This window comes from Archocentrus centrarchus, chromosome 22 (genome assembly GCF_007364275.1).
Source record: "Archocentrus centrarchus isolate MPI-CPG fArcCen1 chromosome 22, fArcCen1, whole genome shotgun sequence".
Taxonomy (NCBI): Eukaryota; Metazoa; Chordata; class Actinopteri; order Cichliformes; family Cichlidae; genus Archocentrus; species Archocentrus centrarchus.
This window is the reverse complement of record NC_044367.1, coordinates 20,062,357-20,080,505: the sequence shown is the minus strand read 5'-3', so window position 1 is coordinate 20,080,505 and position 18,149 is coordinate 20,062,357. Positions and strand designations below refer to the sequence as shown.

The window sequence follows — 18,149 nt, the reverse complement described above, 5'->3', positions numbered from 1 at the left end:
GAAAACAGTAAGCAACATCTATGAGCCAACTCTGTGATCACTTACGCACTTCAGAATGTGTCCAGACAACACCGTGAACCAAATAACTGCATTTTCAGTGCACATTTACTGACCTGTACAAGACCTAGTCTTTTTTCCAGAGTCTCTTTATTGCCAACTGTGCTGTTGAGTGAAGCCAGGCGCTCCTGGACACCATTGAGCCAGGCCCAGGTAGCCTGCAGTGTCTCTTCAAAGGCCTGTTGCTCTTGTAAAGTGAGCTGGCAACTGCGCAGCCTCTCTCTCACACGCCTTAGCAAGGCCTGGTGTTGTGATTGAAGCTGAGCAGAAACTCTTGTTTCACTTCCATCACCTCGCCCACCCTCATTAAGTGCCTGCCCCTCCTGACAGAGACGCTCAAATGAATCCCTGTATGTAAGAAAGTAAGATGTTTAAGTACTTTGAATCTTTTGGCCACATTCAGAAACAATAAAAATAACTACACAGTTCATTTCTTGGTAAATTAACATATATATTTAGTACCTTTCTTTGAGCACTTCCTGCTGATATTCCTCCACTTGCTCCAGGACAGCTTTTTCTGGACCACGCTGTTGGGCTTCAAGGAGATCTGTGGTCATTTTCTTTTCCATATGTTCCAACCACCATCTGAGCTTCTTAAGGCGACTCTCAAACCTACAAAGAAATCAAAATGCCTTGCTTATAAATGGTAGACTTACAAAGGGCTGGCGCCTGGGTGGCTTAGTGGCTTGAAGCCGGCGACCACATACACACGCCGCGTTGACTTGCGGGTGGCGCGGGTTCACGTCCCAGCCTGTTGCCAATTTGTATCTGTATCTTTCCCCCATTTCCTGTCTCTCTCCACTGTCACAAAAAGCTGCTGTGGCCAAAAATGCAAAAAAAAAAAAAAAAGACTTACAAAGGGCTTGACAGAAGCAGTTCAGCAGAGCCACTTACCCTTTCATGAGGGATGCACTGTCCTCCAGGATCTGTTGGTTCTGTCTGCACTGCTCCACAAAGCTGTCCCAGTCCTGCTGGATGGATGAAAGATGCTGCTGGACCTGCCCAGCGCTGGCTTTGGGAAGATGAAGTAGGAGCTTCTCTCCTTCCTCACAGACTTGAGTCAGACGTACCTCACCTTCTTCCACACGATCCATGGCACCCTGACAGATAATCGACATCACTTTAGTTTTGTACTGCTTTACATGTGATGCAATTATGCCTCCACACTGGCAACACCCACAGCGAGAGGAAAGGCATTATGTTTTTAACCACAGGTGCTGTACCTATGCTGTTTAAATGATGAAGTGATCACAGTTTATGTCCAAAAGTTTTACTGGAAACATCACTGTAACATCCTGTAAAAACACCTCTCTGGCTGTTAGTCAACACCATAACATAAGTGTTATATTACAGAAGTGGAGATTGTGACCATATTTTGCATTTGATCACATATTGAATTGGTAACACTCATCTTTGATTTTCACCTATTTAGTTCCTTTGAAGTTTTCACTATATAATTACATTAGTCTGGAGAAATACCAATATAAAAAGCAATATAAATGGGAGGTAGACACAACTACATGTTAATGTTAGTTTTTCATTTCAAAGATTAAGAAGAAATGACTTGAAGAATTTTCTCTCACTTCCTTCAAAGTTATTACTTCCAACAAAGTTAAAATCATTTAATGAATCATTTAAAAAAAAAAAATCATTTACTGAACTTCAGCTACTTCAGCTGAATATTTAAGCTAGTAGCCATACCTTTAGTTTCTGCAGTTTGCGTTCCACAACCTGAGTGTCTCCTGATCGATCAGAGCATTCTTTCACTATCTCCCTCTGCTCTGAAAGCCAGCGATGAAACTCCTGAACTAGGTCTGAGGAAGAGATGGGTAAAGACAATTAATATCAGGTGTAGATTTAGAGAGAATCATTTCTAATAAAATTAAGAATTTTCTTCATGTCTTTTACTCTGGTCATTACATTAGGCATAGAAAAGCTATATTTTTGTACATTTTTAATCAGCCAGTCTTCTTACCATTGAACTGCTGCTGAAGACAGTTCTGTAGGGAGGCAAGTGTCCTGGCAGAAAGCTGATTTGCAGACTCATAAGTCTTGATAAGATCAGTGAGAGCTGAACCTAAACCAGCCAGCTCCTCAGATGGATATTTTCTGCACAACGTGTTGAGGCTCTCTCTGGTGGAGTCAATACTCCCCTGCTGATTTTGCAGCTCCTTCTGAAGGTCCTTAAAAACATGTTTAAAATGTAGTTTTGGTTATTAGTATACAGCCTCCTTTCTGCCTTCTGCGAGAAAAGAAGGACTGCATGTCTGTAATGCAAAGAACCCATAATCCTTTGACAGCATAAATAAAACTTTATTTAAAATATTTGTTCTCAAATTTATAGAAACACACTGCATTCTTCATGCCACGTTTGCAAGGGCTTTAATTTTAAAGTGACTAAAATTAGTATGGTAAAAGTATTTAGACTGTACCTTCACTCTGCATATATCCTCAGGATCTGATCCAGTTGGAGAAGAGACTAGAGAATCTTCCATACTTTTTAGCCATGCAGACATCTGTGAAATGTAGTCTTCTAGCTGTTTCCGTTGGGAACTAAAGTCCATGAGGTTTCCCATGGCCTGCTCATGTAGCTTCTGGACAGTGCTGATCTTTTTCCGCAGGTCATTCTCCAACACCTAATGCAATCAAAGTAAGCTCCTGTTGTGTTCAATGAAAATAATCATACCATAAATCCACAAATATGACTAGACTCATATTTAGTACCTGTAATTTAGCTGGAGTCTCTTGACTTTGACTGCACTTCTTTAATTCGGACACTTTACTTTGCAGGGCTTCAAGTTTCTCCTCCTTCTCTCCAATTTCCAACTGCGGATATATCAAATGAGAAAAGCATTTATAACAAACCCACAATCTCACCTGGTCTCAATCACCAAACTCAGATAAAAACAAATGATTACCAATTTTCCTAGTCATCGTAAATGTTACTATACCTGCAACTCTGAAAGCCTTGCTGACATCTTCTGACTGTTGTTTAGGTTGTTCAGGCTTTCATTTAGCTCAATCACACATGTGCCAGTCCAGCTCTCAATATTTTCATTGATTTTACGCACATTGTCCCACAGCCCCAAACACTGGTTTAGGCGATCAATGTTGTCATCTATCCTCTCAGACACCTGGGAAGTAGAATACATTTTACCATTGTTGAAGTGTGCGGACAGTAAACTTTAATCCAGACAGGATTAAAATGTACTCTCTGTTGTATAACTTGCAGAGTATAGCTTGCAAGGCTCCACACTGGCACACACAGAAGTCTAGTCTAGACTTCATGTCAAACTTTTTCTTCTCCCATTAAAAAAAATCTAAAAATGAACAAGTATTGCCTGTGCCCTTTATTGATAACAACAGCATATCATATTGATGCATCAGAAATAAATTCTTAGTCAGGCTTACATCCAACCACTGATCAACAAGTGTCTCCATATCCTTTTTCATCATTTGAGAGTCACACTCAGGGATCTTCTTCAGTTCAGTCACCAGCTGTTTTCCTTTGCTAGAAAACTGATCTAGTTCATGCTGCTTGGCAGCCAGATCCACCTTCACTGCTTCATGCTACAAATGGAGTAAAGGCAGCAAAGTATTTAAGTAATCTGATGAATAAAGGGGAAAAAATCTCTGAACAGAAAAGGCAGAAAAGTAACATTGTGAGAATATTTTTTGTTCTAACCTTGGTTAGTGACCTCTTACTTTCCTCATGGTCCTTCAGAACAGAGGCTATCTCAAGCAGAGGTTCAGCACTCTCAATAATGGTGCTGAGAGAGGCTTTCAGGATTTGATATTCTCTCATAAGCTCAGCAAGAACACTGCACTGCTCCTGCCTGTCAAAGGAAATTTGTTAATTTTTACTGTAAATTAATTGGAAAATGCAGCAAATTGCAAAAAAAAATCTATTTAAAGACATTCAAACACATTTAACTTGTTAAAGAGTGAAGTACCTCTCTGTGATAAGCCTCTTGGTGTCCTCCCATGTAGTCTCTAGCAAGCTGATTTCCCTCAGTACCTCCCCAGCCAACTCTGCATCTCTCTGGGCCAGCTGGTTGCCCTTGTCCCTCAGCCACTGCTCCTCATGCTGGTGTGACTGGAGCTCATCTTCAAGCTGATTAAAGAACCGAAGTCTGACAAACAAGGGGACAGTATGCAGTTACTGAATATGTTCTTATACCCATCTATGGTATCAGCCCATAATTGCAATAGCCCCACTAACTCCACTTCTGAATTATATCAAATATTGCTGTAATACTTTACCGCTGCTGTAAAGCATGGAGGCTAGGCTCTTTGAGACTCTGGCGGTCTGCTTTTTCTTCAATATCTTCCACTGCTTTGAGAAGCTGTTCTTTCCGCTGTCTAAATGAAGTCCACAGAGCCCCGAGGGCTTCGGCTTCACTCTGCTTAGTACCAAGCAAGTTCCTCACTGCATCCAGCTCAGCACTAAGTGAATCCGCCAGCATGCGACATGATTTGGGAGAACCCTCATCAGCCCCGATGTGAAGATGACTTTTGCATAGACTGCTGTCCAGATTGATGGCTAGAGTCTCAAGTTGACTAATGTCTGGAACAACAGTGGTCAGCTCTTGCTGCAGCTCCTCTACTCTTCCACGGTCCCAGCTCCCAGCACTTTCAACTGTCTGTCTCAGACCCCGTAACACTCCAGCCACCACACTGTGGGTCTGCAAAAAAGCCTCAAGCCTTTCCAGACTCTCTAACTGGAGCTCGGCTATGTTTTGGGCCTCCATGTAGGGCTGCAGACAGCTATCTGCTCTGCTACGTAGGAGCTGGGCATCACTGGGCTCACAGAACTGACAGAGCTTTTCAGTCTGCTGCTCCAAGCTCTCTCTCACACTGGATTGCTTCTGCAGGGCTGCCTGCATCTCCTGTCAGATGCAAGTTTTAGAGAATCAGTTGTTGCTCTGAAAGCTCAATTCCTCTGTGTATTTACTTTAAATTATCCTGGAGAAAAGCAGCCCTTCCAAGCACCAGACATACTTGGATGTTGGTTTTGTCAGTCATAGTCTTTAAAAAGATGTTCCTTTACATGTAAATTTAGCAAAATGCCGCTATTTCAAAGACTTAAATCCAAGATCATTTCAACAAATCACCAATAATTTATATTCACCGAGTCAATAAGAACATCTAAATAGTAGATTAAGGTTAAAAATCAGGTTTTTTTTTTTTTTTAAGAAAGCATCTGACTGACATTTATATTTCCACTGATGTGTGTGCATATATATATATATATATATATATATATATATATATATATATATATATATAAAGGGATATTTGTTTAGGCAAAGTCAGCTTATTAGGCATGCAAATGTAGGAAAAACGTTTTCTTGCAGTTCTTACCTTTACTTGCATTGCAGCAGACTGCAGGTTGCCAATTTTGATTTGAGGAGCTGAGTGCAGATTTGAGAGCATGTTCTCACTCCACTGGCAGAACTTAAGCAAGGCCTGATCAAACTGCTCTACCAATGAAATGTGGCTCTGAAGCTCTGAGATTCTGCAGTAGAAAGAAGCTCAGATTTAACTCCACAATTTAATTACTGCAAGACATGCTTTAAAAATATGATTTTCACTTAGACTCTTTTACTATACCTTTGAGGGAGAACTTCATTTTGGACATGCAATCGCCTCTGCAGGGTCTCAAGCTCATCTTTCAGCTGAGTAACTCTCTCCTCGGGTGCAGTGGGATACAACGATGTCCCCACAGATACCAATTCAGTATGAGCCCTCTCAAGGGACTGGACCTCAGAATGCAGGGCCTGTAAGGAAAACAATATTCATCCATGTTCTCATAATAATATATTATTAATTCAATGCTTTTCTATAGGTAAGAGGTATAAATAGTGTCTGTATAAAGTGTACCTGCAAATCCTGCATCTCACTGCGGAGCTTGGCTTTGTCAGCTGACAGAAACGGACTTTCTGGTTTGGATGCAGATTCACTTCTTTCCAAGCAGGAAACGAAGTTTGAATGCTGTTTCTCATACCTGAAGGACATCAGAGACACTCAAACTGTAAGATTTGTTTACTTTACTTCAAGTGGAGAAACTTCTCCATTTTCTATTGTTTATATCAAATTTAACTTCAGCTGACCATTGAACTGCTGCAGCTTTTCTTAATTTCATCCTAAACCTGTTAACATTATTGTGTGCTAAATAATTAATACTTTTGCCAAAGAGAAAGCAGGTTCTCCAAAGTGCTCTGTTTGTCCTTTGCTTCCTGTACATGCTGGTCAAAGGTGGTGTTTAGCTTTGTCACAGTCTGCTCTGCTTGCTCTTTGTCACTCAGTCGCCGGGCACCAGCTGACAGCGCCAACAAGGTTCCTTTCAGCCGGTCGAGACACTGGCAGACATCCTGGAGAATAATAATACATGGCAGTGACCAACAAAGCATCAACCTGCACTATAGTACCATTATTTTGAGGTTCACTTCTAAAATGAGAACTTGTAGAAAGAAATGAATACCATGTGGTTTTGAAGGGCTTTATAGGTCTCTGATGAGGAGGTACAGGATTTGATAGGATGTTCCAGTTTTGTATATAACTCATTAAGAGATGCTTGTACCTGAGAGGAAATTAAGATCCAATGAACTGTATTCCCATATCTTTTCTAAATACCATAGTGCAGCTGTATCAGTCAGTATATGTACCTCTTCCAGGCTCATTTTGAACTTCTGCTGGTGAGAAGAGCTTTCCTCCAGCTGTCCATCAAGCTGCTGAACACTTTCCTTCAGCTCCTCCCAGTACCTGCCTATTTGGGTCAAGCGAGCCTTGATGCGAGCTGCCTCCCCCGAAGACACAAACTGAGCCAGGGCCTGGGAGTCTGTCTCCAGCTGAGAAAGAACCTCAGCTCGAGACTGAAGTTCTGCCGCAACAGCCTGAGAAAGAAAACAATTAAACTGTAATAAAGTCTAAATAAGGTTTTCATTACTCAGTCTGTATTCCCCATTCTAAAGTGAGGTCCTGCCCACAATTAACTCACCAGTAGTTACTGTTTATTTTTCAGGAAGAACTGATTAGGTGGTTAATGAGGGAAAATTCTTTGTTGGTCTAGTAGTTGTAGAAAGTGGTCGAGCAGAATAAGGCATTCATTTTTATATTAAAGCTAATAAGTGACTGGTTAATGATGTCCAGGAATGTTTTATTAAAAAAATGTAATTCATCACACCAACCATCTTTTTCTATTGCTCCATCGTTCAGATTTTACCTTTACCTTTTTATCTCAATGACTTGCAGTCGTTTCCCCTCATATGCAGTAATCTGTTATGCAGTGTGTGACACCTTTCTATGATAGCAAGCATCAGATTTTTCTGCATTTTAGGATGCAGTAGCTCTTCTATGGGATTAGACCACAGAGTTACACTCTTATTCCATGGACCACTTTTTTTAAGAAGCCACTTTGTAGATACTCTGACCCCATCTTGCCATCACACTTTGGCCCCTTGTCAAAGTCGTTAAGATCCTTAACCTCAGCCAATACTAAACTTCGAGAACAAACTGATCCGTTGTTGCCTAATATATCCAAACAGCCAAATACTTTCTCTGTGTTTCTCTGCCTAAATGCCTTCTTGCAGTTTTACAGGAAATATAGGTTTCACACTCGAGGCAAATTTGTCAAAACTGTGACAGCTTGAGGAAGCCAGACACAAACCACACACTCCATGAGTAGCTCTTTCACTCATTTGTTTTAAAGACTTCTTAATACAGCCTTATTGATTTTAACTTTAGTGTTTAGGCTTTGTGGTCATTGCTTGCTGGCTAATATTACTCTTTAACATGGTTTAAGAGGGTTGGAGCTTTAGAATACACACTACTGTACCTTGACCGCATCAATCTGTTCCTCAAGAGGCAAAGTAGAAGACTTCATTGCATCCAGCTGTTTTTCCTTTTCAGATATCCATAAGGAAAAGCCTTCAAATCCAGCTCCAAATCGATCCCACTGATCTTTCATTTCTTCTAGACTCTTGACACTAGGGCAGTAAAAAATGATACATCATGTAAGCTTTAGTTGCAAGCAATCTCTGATATTCATGTTAGGTGCGAGATACCTAAATTTACTACTGCACAAGTATTTCCTTAAAATTAAGTTATTTATAACAAAAAAAAAAATCAATCAACTGACTTTCAAATGCGCCAGTGTATGTGTGTTTACAAACAAAATAAAAGATTAAATGAATTAATCCATCTTCTTACTCTTTTTTCAGTCCAGCCTCTGCTTTATCCACTTGTTCGCTGAGGGAACGAGCCTGCTGAACAAGCAGAGTCTTGTTTTTTGGACCCAGCTGGATTTCTGTTGCTCTCTTTAGCAATGTGTTCATATGTAAGGCCTCTGCTTCACACTGCTTCAGCAGCACCTGTTCACAATATGGCAACATTTAGTACTGTCCATCCATCCATCCATGCAGCCATCCATCCATCCCTTTTCTTTCAGTTATCCAATTTAGGGTCACTGTATTTATCTAATCCACACCTTTCAGTCTAAATGTTAAGAGCTAATTAAAAGATATTTTCTGTTAAAGTAAACCTGAGAAAAGAAAAACTGAAAAATAAAAGAAAATGACTTACTCTGGCCTGGTCGAGTTCAACCGCCAGACTTTCTGGGCTGCTGAAGTTCAGGTCTCTCTCCATAGTCGAGCAGGCTTTGTTAACAAACTCATGAACTGCTTCCTGTTGGCTGTCAAACTCCTGCCAGGCTGCCAGTGTGACCTGGGGATGGCAATTGTCAAACTCATTAAGGCCAGATCAGCATTATTTTTATATCCATTCATTTATATATATAAAAGCCAACAGCAGTACACAGCGCTCTGTGTTTCTTTATCAAGAATCCATATTGTTCATTGCTGATATCAAACCTTCATACTTAAATGGAGCACAAATATTAGAGCAAGAAAATAATTATCACCCAGTGGCAGAAAAAGAAACATATTAAGACCATAACAAAAGAACGAACCAATACCAAACCTGCTCGCTGTATGCAAATGACATTGTAATGTTAACACGTATCATCAGGGCATTGCTCACAGAGGTAGTACAGCTAATATACCAACAGCCTCACCACACAGGTCAATAACTGCACACACACATTATATTTACTGGTGCTCACATTACTTATGATCTTTTAATGACCTCTAACATAAAAAAGGAAGAACTTAAATTTCCATTTCAAGACTACCCCCAACTGTCAACAGCCTGTACTGGCACCATTAAGAATAAGATATCTGACTCACTGCAGTCAGGCATCCTTACAGCTGTAATGCTTCACAAAGAAAGATACTCCATTAGAAAACATCACTCAGACCTTTCAGTCCTCTATGCATAACATTTTCCTTTACTACTTCACATCATTCATTTATTTATAAGCAGCAACACACATTAGTTTGTCAATGCAATGTAACTGTGTCAGAATTAGCCAAAAAAGCTCACATACTGGAGAGGCTGATGTTAAAAATACAAACAAGCTATACAAAAAGAAGGCAACACAGTATAAAAAGACATGAAGGAGAAAGTAAGCTTAATAAAAAAAAATTAAAGAACATCAAACTTCACAACAACAGATACTGAACAACACACAGGACCATAAAACAATAGAGAATATTTTACAGCAGAGAGGCAATGAAGAGAGTTTTGGCTAATGTCATAAAAAACTTCTTACAATTAAACAAAATAATATGAGAGGAAAGGGGTTGTGTAATAATACATGCTGCCACCTGGCAACCTTATCACACAGTATAACATTTGTTATAGTTAGGCAGATGATACACAGCTATATGTTTCTAAGAGACCCAGATGATAATGATCTACTGATCTCTCTAGCACTGTGTTTATTCTGATAATAACAAACACATGACTGAAATCTTTTTAAAAATTGAATGAAGACAATTATTATTATTATTTTATTAACTCTAAAACCAAATGCAATCAGCCTTTTCATAAGTTACAGACATCAGCTGACAGGGTACAGCCACAAATGAAAAGTTCTGGGCATTATTTTAGATTCTGATTTGAGCCCAAATTGGTTTCATCACAAAGAAAACATTCTTCCAACTTAGGAGCTTTCCTTTTCATGACTCATGCATTCATTTTTCCAGTAGAATATTTTTCAGTCGGCTACAACTTATCCAGAACTCTGCTATGAGGTTATTAACTAAAACAAATAACAGAGAGTGCATGACTCCAGTTTTAGCAGAACTACTTTGGCTTCCAGTTTCTTACTTATATAGAAAATCCTAAATGGTCTTGGACCATCTTGTATTTCTGAAAGTCTGTCACTTTACGTCCCAGCTCAAACTCTCTCCCAAATTGTTAGATCACCATTACTCCTCACAGAGAAAAAAATTGGGTTGCAGCTTTTACACTTTATTCCTCCAAACTCTGGAACAGCCTACCTCAGAGAAGCAAATTCTACTGATAATTTTAAGAAACACTTAAAAAACACACATTTTTAATCTGGCATTTAATTAGTGCTTCCACTTAAAAATAACAATACCTCTGTACAGCCACACCTACTATGAGGGGTGATTTGTGCAGAAAGATAGTAGCAAGAGTGAAAGGGAAGGTTTACAAGATGGTAGTGAGACCTGCTATGATGCATTGTTTGGAGACAGTAGTGCTCACAAAAAAGACAGGAGGTCGAGCTGGAGGTCACAGAGCTGAGGATGTTAAGAATTTCATTGGGAGTGGCCAGGAGGGACAAGATTAGAAATTACTATATTAGAGGGCAGCTCTGTTTGAGTAATCTGGAGATAAAGTTAGAAAGCCAAGGCAGGGATGGTTTAGACATCTACAGAGTAGGGAGAGTGAATATACTGGAGCTGCCAGGGAGGAGGAAAAGACAAGAGTCATGGATGTAGTGAAGGAGGACATGCAGAGGGTTGGTGTGACAGGGATGGAGGCAGATGATTGGCTGCAGCAATCCCCTGAAGGGAGCAGCAGAAAGAAGAAGAAGAAGACAGACGTCCATACCTACTAGTGAGTTCAGTCACATTTAGTAATCGGGTAGAAAACATGCACACTTTTTCATCAATATCATATCCATCTTCTGCTTCTTCTACTTCCGAGTTTGGTTCTTTTTTCATATTTCTGTTTGAATTTTACAGGAATTTACGTATGATTTATTTTGATGTATTTTATATGTCTGATTGGGTGTGTATGTACAGTGTGTATTTTTGATGGCCTGCTTGTTTGTTTAAATGTCTGTTTTAATATCTAAGTGCCCTTTTTTCTCTTCCTCCTCCTCCCCCAAATGTTTCTTAATATGTTACACCAGTAAAGCCCTTTGAACCTCTCTATGTGGCACTGGGCTATACAAATTGAATTGAACTGAATTGAATTGAATAATACAGTTGTTAAATTGATCGCTTAAGCTCAGATTCTCACAGTAACTTTTCACACCATATGTGCATTTCACCAGACTTATTCAGAGCACAAAGTCAAAAAAAGGTAACCTTATGACTTCTGTGGGTGGAACATTGTGCAGCAAAATCACTTTTTCATCACTGTAGCTTTGGTAGTGCAGGTTAATATTCAAAGCAACAGTGTAGATGTTAACTACCAGTGTATCAAGTGTATCAACAGCTATGAGATCAGTCTTAACATTACTCACCTCAAGGCTTTGCTCCTGTGAATCCATATTCTGTTCCATTTTGCTAAGTGTGTTCTCTAAGCTCTGCAGGTCCTGCTGCAGGGTCTCTCCCAATCCCTCCTCAGCTTGGAGTTGCTGGCCTCTGGTGAATAGGTGCTGAACATCCTTTCTCTTTAGTTTCAGGCGTTTTAATAGTTGCTACGGGGACATATTAGAAATGTTTGGTTATTAAAGTAAAAATTTAATAGTAATGTGCTGATTTTAATCAAGCAAAACAAAAGGACAAAGAATAGTAATGAGGAATTATGTCTAACAATACCTGATGAACAAGTAGCAGTTGTTGGGCTTCTCTAGCAGTTGAGCAGTCCAAGATTTTGGTAACCTCAGCCTGAGCCTCTTTCTGCCCTTGAACCAGGTCTTCCAGTGTAGTTTGTACCTCTTCCCTAAACTGTACACAATCACCAACAGCCAGCACCATCTTCTCAGCCTGATTTAAGAGATGACAGAGAAAAGTGCAAAGCTATCAAAAACAATAATTACTCTTGGATATTGCAGTTCTTTGCTCTAAACTTCTGTTGTCTGGAAAATGATGTCAAACAGCTGTGCATGACAACTGTAATAATATTTAATAATATGCATTCATATCTTAGACTGTAATTTCTGATTTTCTAAAATTGTAGGGAAGTTATTAATAATTCCAGTTGTAATTTTTCCCCATTCTAAGTTACAAGTTGTCTGAATCAAATAAAGAAATAAAATATGATCCAGCCAAAGAGAGCTCAAACTAGGCCAATTGTAGCAAGTTAACTAAAATGAGTTTCACACCCTTGATATATCCATATTGACAAATTCCTTTAAAATGTGTGGTCTCCGGATTGTTTTTGGCACCTTAAAAAAATGTGATAACATCACTTACCTCTAACAGAGAAGCCAGAAGACCCTTAAAATCAGTAGAGAGCTTGCTCAGTGCGCTTCCTTGCCTCTGGGCATCGCTGTCAGCACAGATTTCAATCAGTACAGCCATACGGCTTTTCAGCCAGCCAAGATTCCCCTCTTGTAGCTCAGCATCATTCCGCAGCTCCTGCACACAACAATAGAGTGTGATACGACCCATGTGGACAAGAGTCACCTGACTCGAAGTGTTTTTACAGACATCTCCTCAGACGTGGCAGTGAGAAGTCTACTCGATATCAGGTGTGACACACCACAGAAGAGAGGGAAATGAGAAAGGCAGTAAACAGTCTGGAGCTCAGGAAAGGGAATAACTCACCGTGATGGTTGCCTTCACTTGGCCATATTTATTGGGGTCGTTAGCTCGGTTTCTCAGCAGCCTCAGTTGGCTTTCTTTAGATATAAGCCAGCAGGAAAGTTCAGCATACCTGTTTCACACCAAAAACAAAGGATAAGTGGAACAATCTAATTAAAAACATTATCATTTTCACACCTTCACACTTTCAAATTATGTCTATAGACATAAATTCACGATCCTTTAAAATATTTGTCCCAAAAACTGAAACAGCTCATAACTCCAACTCCTACAACTGTTGCTCTTTATTTCAAGTGAATGAAAGAATTTTAACATGATTATATTGGGTATGCCAAGAATGTGCAACCCAGCCTGACAATGACCAACACACAATTTTATTGCTGCAGCACCACAACACACAAGGTTAAATTCTAAACACAGCTCAGACCCCTTCTTGTTATGTGGAATGTAACCACTACAACACCTTCACAGAAAGTGTTTACACTGAAAGAACTTTGCCAGAATGACAAATGTTATAAAATGATCGCACCTTTTGTTGTACTCCTTCCATTTATCTTGGTGCTGCATTAGCTTGTGGTGAGTGTTCTCGATTTCCTCCCGGACCTCAGCAAAGTCCTTTCTCACCGTCTCCAAGGTCTGGTGAGCTGGGTCACCCTCGGGGAGTTTTTGACAATGTTCCTCCATCAGTTGCAGCCTTTTCTCACATATGGACTGGGGACCCTTTTCCCTAAAGAAGGCCTGAAGGCCATTTATATACAGCAGAAAAAGCGTGTAAATCTAAAATGCTGCTAAGCACAATATTTGGTAGACACAGAAAGCAATTCAGTTCTCCCCACACTGTTACAGTGCAAGGCAGCGAACTGATTCACACTGAGTTAATCAATACATGTAACCAGGACAGCATCCATCTACACTGTGCTTACCCTGTGCTCTTTAATGAGCCTCTCGCTCCCCATGCTAGCCAGGTGGCGGTTTTCTCTGGTCAACTCTGTCTGGCACTCCTGCAATGACAACATCAGCTTGCTTCTTTCCACCTCCACCTTCAGGTGCAGGAGATGAAAGGGGGTATCGGTCTGTATATCCTGAAAAAGGAGAAAGACATCAGCAAACAAGTCAGAGTTAGAACAGCACAGTTTGTTTTTGACAACTTTTTTGGAAAGATGCAAAAATTGTCAATCATTTAAGAATTTCTGTCCATCTTATTAAAGTCATATTTAATTTAAAAACATTATAAATTAATTGATGAAACACATCGTTGGCGCCAACCTTCCAGTGTTTATGCAGCTTTCTAACTGTTTCCTGCAGTGACTGCTGCTCCCGCTCTGGCAAAATGTCTGTCAGCTCATCACAAGCTTTCAGGAAAGTGTTCAAGACCCGCTGATCCAGCTGTCCAAAGAATTCCTGCAAAAAAACATTAATTGTTCATCACGTTTAACACTTTAGGCAGATCATGCTACGTTTCATTACTGTGCATCTTACTGTACATTTTAGTGTGCATTTTCACAAAAAATAAATCTGTATGATGAAAAAACATCAAAATCTTGCAAAGTACACTCACAGTGTGCTTCTTGAGCAGCTCCTCTGGGTTGCCTCTTTCTGTCAGAAAGTTCTGTGCCATTTTAAGAACCTTCTCCAGCTCTACCCGTGACTCGTCAAACCTCTTCATAAGACTGCTGTTAGCCTCCACATGCTTTCTCCACTCTGTAGATTCCTTAATCAAGTTCTAAGCACAGAAGAAGACATTTTTAAGTACAAAAATAATAAAATCATTGATTGGGAGGGAGAACTGTAGCAGAGTTTGATGTTTACCTGTGACGAGGTCTGCAGGTCTGCTACTCGTTTCTGCAGAAGACTCATATCCATATGTTCAAGCGTTTTACTGCTGTTCATTATTTTTTGGATGTTCTGGTGGTCTTTCTCTATTACTGTCAGACACTTCTTACAGCTATGTGTGAAGGTTGCCAGTTCCTGCAGCATTAAATGACAGGTAGTGTTTTAGCCATTTAATCCGATCTTGTGGATTTAGGCTAAAACATACATAAATCTGCTCAAAGTCAGAAATTAAAAACACCTCGGTGTATTTAAAAGTAACTCCTTTTAATTAGTCACCTGGCATTTCTGTTTAAAGTCTACTGGTCCCTCCGAGTCAGTGGTGCTGGTAATATGACTAGCCTTCTCCAGAGCTTGGTAGAAGCCGGTGATATTCTTCTCCATTTCCTCCAGTGGAGGTAAAAGGGATTGAGACTCCCGAAGCAGAGGCAAACATCTCTCCCTTATCTAATAGGAGGGGAGTGTATTGATGAAAGTAAAATGCAAGTGATGTGTTATTGCATCACAAATGCCATTTTTTTTCAGATGTGCTCAAACTTCACTAGTCTTACTTTCAATATAGGTTATGCATTTTAAAATGACTGCATTCTTTGAAAAAGTGTGTAAAAACTAGCCTGTTATACCTGCTTTAAGACAAAAAGTTTGTACCAAAAACAACAAATAACAAATACAAATCAGGAAATACAAGTTTCAACCACCCTCAAACCACCCACACACACTGGACATCAGTATCAGAAACTCACACATTAAGGTGACTTGTACACACCTTACTCAGCTGTTCTTTGATTGAAGCCATCACAGTCATCATCTGTGAAACTTCCTCTTGTGAAGTGTCTTTGGTTAACAGCTGAGCTGTGCGGCTTGCTGCCTTACAGGCTGCTTCCATAGCTGGCAATTTGTGCTTAATTTCCTAAGCAACGTTGAAAAAAATATGAAAAATGACTTAACAGAGGATAAATAGTAAAGATTTGTCTAAGTTGAGGAAGCAGATCAGAGCATGGGCTATTTACCTCAACATCTTGGACAAAGGCTCTGACATTCAGAAAAGAAACTTGGATAGGAGCTGTCATCTTCTCATTGGTTGCATCCATGAACATCTTAAGCGTATTAATCCCATCTTGGTAGTCTTGCCTCAGCTTATCAACCTCATCTGCTCTTGCATACTGCCAATGAAATGGAAGATATCAAATTATTTTTGTTTAAATTAAAAAAAATATTGCTGCTGTTTGCATGCAAAATATAATTAGATATTTTTTGGCGGTGCATGTACTGTTCAAAAGTGTGTTGCATTTACATGTTTGACTTTGACAAACAGTTCCCTCCATCTCCCATTCAGCAGCAGAAGCTGCTGCTTTAGATCCCGTGAGACCGTTTCATCGCATGTCTCAATGAGAAAGTTCCCAGCGTCATTCATGTCCATGTGCTGCTGGATCCAGTGAGAGAGATTTCTGAAAAAATCCTAAAACAAGGAAGAATAACAAAGACCGCACAACTTTAACTGTACACTCTGTGGCCAAAGAGAAAGATATACTTTTAATCAACTATTAAAAAAAAAAAATCAACATAAAATTAATCAGCACACATAAAAGATTTACATAAAATATGCTAATATTGATTTTTCTATTATCTCTGAATGCACTTACACGTTTGGCATTCTCTGACTGACTTAGCATCTGCTCGGCATCCTCCAGCCAGGCCTGCAGAGCTGCCACTGTGCTACTATACTTCTCCCAGTTAGTGATCACCTCCTCCAGCATGCTGCGTACACTGCGCACCTCCAAAGCCAGGTTCTTCCACTGAGCTGTCGTATCACTGAGGAATTTACTCACTCCCTCTGCTTCATCAACTTTAAACAGAGAATAGTAGTTTGGTTTAACCAAAATCAGAATGGACACCATCTGTATACAAGACATTTGATTGTGTCTGCTGATGATTTGGCCTCATGGTTGATGCTGGTGGGTTAGGTCAGAAAAATCATGCTAAGAAAGCGTTCAAACTATTGTTATTCCATGCAGTATGCAACATGATTTGGCTCTTTAGGGATTTTAAATACGAGAAGTGCAGCCCCCTATATACAGACAGAAATGGCTCGGGATCAAGCAAAGTTTTGACTGTTTTTGGACTTACCTCTGTTACAGGTCTTAGACCCTGTAACATGAAATCAACAGTAAGACTGTTTACTAGGAGCCCACATGAACACTTGTGTATAGTATGCACAAATAAAAAAGAGCTTAGGAATAAAAGAGCAAAGAGACTTACTCGAACTGTCAGACTTAACATAAACCTCTGCAGCTTGCTTGAGATCCGTGAAGATTATCTCATACTGCTCAAAAAATCTGTGGCCTTCAACAAATGTCTGAAAAAGAAAGACAAACATAGAGTGGTTTGATAGACGTGGAGCCATTCAAATACCTGGAGTACAATTCCTATGATTTCAACTTACAAGGTAGCTTTGTAATAGAAGTTCAACTGAATCCCGTCGGCCATATTTAATGATCCAGGACTTGAGCTTTGATTCAGCCAACATAAGAAATGCCATCAGCCGATACTTCATTTCCCAGAATTCCAGTTTGATCAAGTGAGCGTGTGATGACGTAGACACAAAGTTGAACCTGCAAATTAAATAAATGGTCTATTATCTTCTCAAAAAGGCCAAAAGACTAAACAAAGAAATCATCATATGCCAAAACATTTTTACCTGACAAAGATCTTACCGTTCTGCCATATCTTGGAGCTGCTCAGGTGGGACGGGAACCCCATTCACTGATCTGTCCCTGTGGATCTGCTGGAAGGTTTGCCTGTGAGACTCCAAGCTTTTTAATACCTCCTGCAAAAGTAAACACACTATCTGTGCTTCATACTGTCCAAAACAGCTAATAGCATGACAGGTAAACACTGAAAGCCATGCTATGCTACCTTATGTTGCTCTAGCTTTCTGTGAAGAACATTGGCTGTCTCTTCATGAGCATGTTGGATGGGAATGTCCTCTCTCAGAGCCATCTCTGCTCTGTGCAGCCAGGCACCAATCACTCCCAGAGGCCCAGGCAGGGACTTGTCCAGATGGATGTGCCAGTCCAGCAGCTGCAATTGACACTGATTAAACAAAACCACTCTGCCAAAGGAAGATCCCACCAAAGAAAAGGCTATGCTGAGGATAACATTTCCACATGGTCACAAGTAATCAGGCTACAAAAGAGTTTTATGCAAGTCTAGCCGAGCTGTGGAGGTCTCGAGGAGTAGACTGCCCCATGAACAACATCGCTTCTGTTCCCATCTCCTCCCCCTCTGAATAAACTGATTCAAACGCTTACACCCCACTGAACTCTCACTGGCAACAAGTAAATAGATGAACCCTGACTGGTGTTTCTCAGAGCTTCCAGTGCATCAATGCAATTT

At 40.0% G+C, this 18,149-nt stretch overlaps 1 protein-coding gene across 1 annotated transcript in view; it reads right to left on the bottom strand.

The window, feature by feature from the left end:
- LOC115772754 (nesprin-1-like) overlaps positions 1-18,149 on the bottom strand; it is a 30,554-nt gene that overhangs the window by 1,933 nt on the left and 10,472 nt on the right. The window contains exons 11-50 of the mRNA XM_030719135.1: positions 17,670-17,834; positions 17,468-17,580; positions 17,197-17,365; positions 17,013-17,109; positions 16,881-16,901; positions 16,397-16,599; positions 16,048-16,212; positions 15,764-15,916; positions 15,520-15,663; positions 15,033-15,200; positions 14,733-14,891; positions 14,482-14,646; positions 14,190-14,324; positions 13,847-14,005; positions 13,453-13,661; positions 12,927-13,035; positions 12,573-12,737; positions 11,976-12,143; positions 11,678-11,854; positions 8,641-8,781; positions 8,269-8,429; positions 7,895-8,045; positions 6,726-6,953; positions 6,542-6,640; positions 6,244-6,431; positions 5,941-6,064; positions 5,671-5,837; positions 5,422-5,575; positions 4,321-4,946; positions 4,011-4,190; positions 3,743-3,893; positions 3,469-3,627; positions 3,009-3,191; positions 2,782-2,883; positions 2,490-2,693; positions 2,033-2,240; positions 1,759-1,871; positions 952-1,157; positions 520-669; positions 114-405 (exon numbers count right to left, since the gene is read on the bottom strand). Of these exons, the coding sequence (XP_030574995.1) occupies positions 114-405; positions 520-669; positions 952-1,157; positions 1,759-1,871; positions 2,033-2,240; positions 2,490-2,693; positions 2,782-2,883; positions 3,009-3,191; positions 3,469-3,627; positions 3,743-3,893; positions 4,011-4,190; positions 4,321-4,946; positions 5,422-5,575; positions 5,671-5,837; positions 5,941-6,064; positions 6,244-6,431; positions 6,542-6,640; positions 6,726-6,953; positions 7,895-8,045; positions 8,269-8,429; positions 8,641-8,781; positions 11,678-11,854; positions 11,976-12,143; positions 12,573-12,737; positions 12,927-13,035; positions 13,453-13,661; positions 13,847-14,005; positions 14,190-14,324; positions 14,482-14,646; positions 14,733-14,891; positions 15,033-15,200; positions 15,520-15,663; positions 15,764-15,916; positions 16,048-16,212; positions 16,397-16,599; positions 16,881-16,901; positions 17,013-17,109; positions 17,197-17,365; positions 17,468-17,580; positions 17,670-17,834 (6,831 nt within the window). The remainder of the gene's footprint in view (positions 1-113; positions 406-519; positions 670-951; positions 1,158-1,758; positions 1,872-2,032; positions 2,241-2,489; positions 2,694-2,781; positions 2,884-3,008; positions 3,192-3,468; positions 3,628-3,742; positions 3,894-4,010; positions 4,191-4,320; positions 4,947-5,421; positions 5,576-5,670; positions 5,838-5,940; positions 6,065-6,243; positions 6,432-6,541; positions 6,641-6,725; positions 6,954-7,894; positions 8,046-8,268; positions 8,430-8,640; positions 8,782-11,677; positions 11,855-11,975; positions 12,144-12,572; positions 12,738-12,926; positions 13,036-13,452; positions 13,662-13,846; positions 14,006-14,189; positions 14,325-14,481; positions 14,647-14,732; positions 14,892-15,032; positions 15,201-15,519; positions 15,664-15,763; positions 15,917-16,047; positions 16,213-16,396; positions 16,600-16,880; positions 16,902-17,012; positions 17,110-17,196; positions 17,366-17,467; positions 17,581-17,669; positions 17,835-18,149) is intronic.